We start from the raw sequence: 6,565 nt of genomic DNA on the forward strand, positions 1-6,565 counted from the left end.
CGATAATTTAATATATTTTAAATTTATTTTGGACATGAAGATTATTTTATATTAAATTGTGTACTTTTTATTTTTTTTGCAATGATATAACTCTAAATGTCGTTTAGGGGTGTCAAAATCAGATACGACCCACCAACTCGACACGATTCAACCCGAAAAAAATCATATTTGGGTTTGGGGTTTTCTGGTTCGGGTTAGATAGTGTTGGACCCAATAATTGATCCGAAAAAAATGATCGAGTTGAGTTGAGTTTAGTTGACCCGAAATTTTTAAATTTTTTTTACAAAAAATATAATTAATAAATATTGCCTATATTTTTATATATTGTATGTCTGAAAAAATATTTATTGTATATTTATATCATAAATTTTCATAATTTAATATTTAATTTGAATATTTTTATTTTCTAAATAATTGTTTATTTGATTTAGTAAATATATTTTATTTTTCTACCATTAGACTTTCAAATTTAAATCATATATATGAGTGAGATTTTGTTATTATGGGTTTAAATTAAAATATTATTATTATTTTTAATTCTATTTAATTTTCTTTTAAAAAATTCGAAATCGGGTTAATCGGGTTGATTCGAGTTCGAGTTCGAATTGAGTGTTTTCGAGTTGACTCGAGTTCGGGTTAAGCGATTTTTGAATAGTACTATTGCTCAACCCGACCTAACTCACCCAACCCACCCGAATTAACACCCTTAATGTCGTTTAACATTTTGTATTTTGATATATTGAAATCATTTTTTTCACAAATTTATTGAAATACATTTTATCATAAAATAACAATCAACAAAGGCATATCTGTAAATCTAAGGCACACGCCACACCAAAAGAAGTTCAAACCTAAGCAAGAGCCAATGTTTATTTAACCATAGCAGCTTGGTAAAGAATGTGGATTATTGATCCCGACAATCCCTTCACACTAGTTACACCATATCGCAAATTTGCAACTTACGCAATTCGACATGACCTTGTTTCTGATACAAACTACACAATAAAGTACTTATCGATGTACTTAAAGTTATAGTTTATAATATTATTGCAACTCAAACATTTTAAATTGTAATGCGACCCATGCACTAAATTCGCAAATCACAGCAAAGACAATTGTTGCTATGCAATGTGACAAAAATGCATTATAAGACCAGTGAATAATTGATTGGTAATTCAGTATAGCCTGAATAAAAACTACAAATGATAAACAAACCTCAAATAGCCAGCACACTTGACTGAATTATCATTCTTACTTAGAACAACATGGCGATAACATTTTTTTCGTAATTATTTTTCAATGATCAAGTTCATAAATAACAATATATATCCACCTCTCAAACTCTAGATTATTTAACAAATTTTAAGGCATACCATGGAACTATCAAGACGTGTATCGACTGTATCCCCACGATCGTAGACAGCAGGTTCACGAGGAAGAGGTGAGAGTTTGGAATTTGCAGAAGGCACACTTTCAGGATTCTGAAAATCTCAGCATAAAGAGGGGGAAATGAAATGTTAACGAATAAAACAAGATTGAGGCACTACTTCGAACTAAAGATCCCATTCGGCCAATGCCTCCACACGAGCTTGTCCTGCGAGAAAGGACTAATCGGAACTTGAAGTATATCAATTTTTCACACAGATGTGTAAAAAGTATGTGGGATATGATCATAAATAGCAGGTTGTAACAAAATGTATTCTTGAATTGATACCATTTTATAAGCCTTGATGCTACAGAGAATTATAGTCATCAATTTATTAGTGCATGATCTTTGAATTTTTGGAGGGCACCAATCTATGCATGCAACAAGCATTCTGAGCACATAAGAATCTAATCAGGTTCATAATCATAGAAATCACAAGTATTGTAATCGAAACAACTATCTCAGCCTTCCAATTTTCTTCTAGCCATAGGCAAGTTTTTATCAAATAATCCAAAACAAAAAGCAAGTTCAAGACTCGAATAGGCAACATGAAACTGATGTTACACATGCTAGAATTGTTGTTTCAAAGTAAAGAAGTACCTGTTAATATTTCACAAGAACACATATACTGACAATGTTTCACTAACCCACTGACACTTAAAATTTTATACCTTTCTCAGCCGTCTCAGAAATCAGCATCTGAATTAAGAGATTTAAAAAAGGTAAAATAGATTTCCAGTTTGTTCCATACCCATCCTATGTCGTATATGCAGGTGCATAACATGACCGAATGTCCTTCAGAGGCAACACAGTAGCAGAGTCCAAAATCATGCGGAAGAGCGAATTATATTAAATACAGAAAAAAGCATATAAATCTATAAGAAAACTTAGGGCAGAAGGATACTGACGGCCCCTGCGAACACCCCTTCTGTTCTGCCACTAAGGCCAAATATATTTAGTAAATAGGACGTGTTTCATTACAAACAATAATAACAGCCTCAAATGACTATATTTATAAGCATTGAACTGAGCTTCAAAATTTAAATCTCATGATTTGTGTGTATCAACAATTATAGAACAAGTTCGAAGAAAATAATAAACTCAAAATATGAATCCACGTACCTCAAGTTCATCCATCCGATAGATTCGGATAGTACAGTCAGAATAGCCAAAACCAGGATTCCAATTTATCATTTCATCTTTTAAATCTAACTTTCCTTTAGTATTAGATTCCAGTCTCCCCGGTTCCTCTTCTTAATTTTTTTCATCCTTTAACTTAAAAAGCATCCTTTACTGAGAGAATAGAATAAGAAGCATGACCTTAATAGTAAAACAAAGAAAAGACTCAACAGTATGGATTCCTGACATTTACACACTTCCTTCTACTACTCTTTAATAAAACTTAATCAAACAGATCTTCAATTAAGATGCAACAATTCTGTTCAATATCTGAGAAAACTTGCAAGATCTACAAGAAAGTTAACATCTTCCAGTTTCCATTCTATTATTCATGTCACAAAGAGAGAGACTTCTTCATACTGATCTGAATCAAATTAGCAATCTTTGGTCCAGCCAATGAAAAATTCACCGGTTTCACTAGAAACTTGAACATATGTACGCCTGAAGTGTACAGTTCTGATGTTCCACTGTGTCAATCACATTTATAGTGAGTGCACATGGTTCTTTAAGTTCTAAAGACCTACAAAATTAAACTTATTAATCTTGGTATCAGCTACGCAGTGATTTTCCACATCTTCACGAACTTTTTCATATGTCATGTGCGGTTTGTTCATGCATTAGTTCATTGGGTGCATCTTCAACAGCAGAATCTGTAAATAGTTGGGTATCAAAAGCAAATCTCATCTCTTGAGAGACCAATTCAGCAAGGTCATGCCTATTGGAATTTTTGTAAGCATCTATTACTGCCTTGAACAAGGATTCGTTTGGCTCAATAGCTCCATACTTTAATTGGCTATATATGCGCTTAATACCTTCGACCAAGCCAGCTTTTCCATAACAATTAACAAGACTAATTAAAGTAACGATGTCAGGCTCAAGTCCCTCATCTTGCATTCTCATAAACATTTTCAATGCTTCATCGGTCTTCCCATATGCTACATAAGCACGGATTGCAGCATTGTACGCCAAGGAATTGAAGCCTACGTCTTCTTTTCTAAGAGTTCCACAGGATTCGAGAGCATATGCATGCAGCCCAACTATAGAGAAAACAGAGGTTATCACAGCTTGCTTGGCGAATGGTCTCCCATCCTGATAAGATGACTTGAGCTGTTCCACAGCTTCATCGGAAATGCCACCCTTCTTTAACACAGTAAAAAGCACTTTAAAGGTTCCCCCATCAGGAAAAATCTTATGATTCATTAACATGTCATGCAGCAATTCGCCACACTCAACTAGCTTCCCATATGTGGAATAGCATGCCATGACTTTGTTAAATGTTACACAATCCCTCAACAAACCCGACTGTTTCATCTCCTCTGCAACTTCAATGGCTTCATCAAGCATGCCCATGTTTTTATAAACATACATCATGGTCGCAAATGTAACCCCATCAGCATAATTTTTCTCTCGTAAATAATTATATAGCGACCCTGCTTCTGACACCATTCCCAATTCTGCATATAAATTAAGCATACTATTGGATGCTACAATATCAGGACCCCCATCCAGTTTTTTCATCCTCTCGTACAACCGTTTTGCTCCTTCTACAGACCCAATTTTACTGTAGGCCTTGATCATAGAGGTCAAAACTATTTGATTTGCTGGAATCCCAGAATCTTCCATGACATTGAAATAGTGAATGGCATCTTCAAATTTTCCAGCCTCGGCAAAAGCATCCACTAACAACCCATAAACAATTTCATTTGGTTTTATATTAGCTCGAAGCATTTCTTGATACTCAAAAACTGCATCAGAGAGACCATTCTTCTTTGTGAGACTAGCAATAATAGCAGAGAAGGTTAAACAAGAGGGCTTAAAGCCTGCTTCTTGCATTTCAGTCTTAAGGTTTCTTGCTTCATCCACTAAATCACCTCCAGCTAACATTTGTATTAGAGAGTTATATGTGCACTCGTCGGGCCATGTTCCTTGATTTCTCATACCCTTGAAGAGAGATATAGCTTTGTCATATAGTTCAGCTTTACCATAGGCTTTCATCATGACATTATACTCCAAAACTTCCTTCTGTTTACCACCATCCCTTATAGCATAAAATAATGCCTCAGCTTCACCCCAAAGTCCCTTCTCTGCATATACATCCATTATAGCAGCATATGTCCTTGATGACAACCAACCATACAATTCGGACTTCTCAACCACGAAAGTTGCCCGTTCAGTTAATCCTTCATTAACATACATCTTTGCAAGTATGGGGACAGAGTGCTCATTGATATGCATTTTCGAGTTCTCCATTTCTTCGATCACGGCCTCTACCTCCTGAACCATATTTCTTTCACATAGAATTTTTAAAAAAGCCCTGTGGGTTACGTCATCAGGGAAAAGACCAGCCTCCCTGATCTTTCTATAGCACCAAAAAACTGCATCAATGTTCCCCACATTAGCATACAAGGAGATGAATATATTGTAAGTTTTTGTATCTGGAAAAATCCCCATTTCCTCCATCTTACTAAACAACGCCTCGGCCTCAGACATATAACCCTGACTACCACAAATGAATATCATCGTGTTGAAAGTAAATGTATCCAGTGCCACACCAGAATTCAACATATCAGAAAAAACATTGGCGGCATCTTCCAAGCGACCGGCCTTTCCGTACAAGTCTATGAGGGTATTATAAGTAGCAGTAAGACATGGTTTTCTTACAGAACAATCCTTTTCCAATGTGCTTTTATCTGTGAGAGACTGTGTCCTCCCACCAGTCCGAAAAAGCTCAGTCAACAAAAACTCCTTCCCACTAATAGGACAATCACCCACATTTTCCAAATCAAGATCGTCCAATTCAATCCTCCCTGCACACCAATCCTTGAAGAACCTATCAGCCTTGTCATATTCCTCTGCGTCCTTCAACACCTTAATCACTGTAGACATAGTAACTTCGTCCGGGAGAATTCCTCTCGAAATCATATGTTTGATCCATAAAAGGGCCTCCCTCACCAACCCTGCTTTTCCATACACATCGACAAGCATTCCAAATGTATTATTCGTGGGAAAGACTCCAGCTTTGGACATCTCAATCCAACAACGCCTCAAATCATCCCATTTCTGAGCTCTACCCAACGCCCTAAGCACCACATTATAGTGAATTACATTGGGAGTATAATCTTTCTGAGACTTAAACCACTCAAACACCCTCAAAACCTTGTCCCACCTGCGTTGTTCTTTCAGAATCACGGTTTGCTCTTTGGGACTAAGCTTACCATAGTACAACTCAAGGGTATTTTCAACATCACTCCCGGCCTCTAAAGACCGCAAAATGGACGGCAATATACCTCCATAATTTTTATTATTCTTTCCTTTATGTATGTTCTTCGGAAAATCCGCAATCTTGGAATGACCCAGAGGCTTAGACCCCATAAACCCCCCAGTTTTGTGGCCAATAATTGAAATCTTTTTGTTCGCGTACAGACTTGTACCAAATAGGAGATGATTGTGTGATTGAAACCCAAGAAAAAGCTGACCATAGAAAGGAAAACGAGCAGGTTGGAGCTTACACTGAGCTTGAGTTGAGAATCCAACGTCAGTAGAAGCACTACCGCAAGTGTGCAGCTTCATGTTCTGAGTCGCTCCCGTTGTAAGGAGTTTGGCCAGCGATACGTACATACAGGGGAAAATAATAGGAAAATTTTATCGTAACGATTAAAACTCAGAAGAAGGGAATGCGAGAATTTTATCATTTTGTTACTAACGATTAAAAGTCAGTTTAACCATAAATATACAACTAAATATAATTAAAACAGAATTTAATCAAAATAATATTTATTCCAAACAAAAAATGTACAAATTTGAATCAACTATTAGTTTCTTGATCTCTTGGATCTTCTCGGTTTCTTCTTATTCTTCAAATCCATCGCATTCCAGAATAATCATCATCTCTTATTTGTTTTTCACCACCATGTAGCACCATTTTCAAATCCATCGCATTCGAGAATAATCATCATCTCT

The 6,565-nt window shown here is 36.0% G+C and overlaps 1 protein-coding gene across 1 annotated transcript; it reads right to left on the reverse strand.

Moving 5' to 3' along the window:
* Positions 1-1,066: 1,066 nt before the first annotated feature.
* On the reverse strand, positions 1,067-6,283 carry LOC140984486 (pentatricopeptide repeat-containing protein At1g73710). Its single transcript, XM_073451940.1, has 2 exons — positions 2,549-6,283; positions 1,067-2,221 (listed from the first exon to the last, which is right to left on the reverse strand). The coding sequence occupies exon 1, from the start codon at positions 6,221-6,223 to the stop codon at positions 3,194-3,196; it is 3,030 nt and encodes a 1,009-aa protein (XP_073308041.1). The 5' UTR covers positions 6,224-6,283; the 3' UTR covers positions 1,067-2,221; positions 2,549-3,193.
* Positions 6,284-6,565: the final 282 nt, after the last annotated feature.

The sequence above is a fragment of the Primulina huaijiensis genome, chromosome 9 (genome assembly GCF_012295235.1).
Source record: "Primulina huaijiensis isolate GDHJ02 chromosome 9, ASM1229523v2, whole genome shotgun sequence".
In the NCBI taxonomy this organism is placed as follows: domain Eukaryota; kingdom Viridiplantae; phylum Streptophyta; class Magnoliopsida; order Lamiales; family Gesneriaceae; genus Primulina; species Primulina huaijiensis.

Coding starts and splice junctions, on each gene's coding strand:
- LOC140984486 (XM_073451940.1), bottom strand. CDS start 6,223: ATGTACGTATCGCTGGCCAAACTCCTTACAACGGGAGCGACTCAGAAC.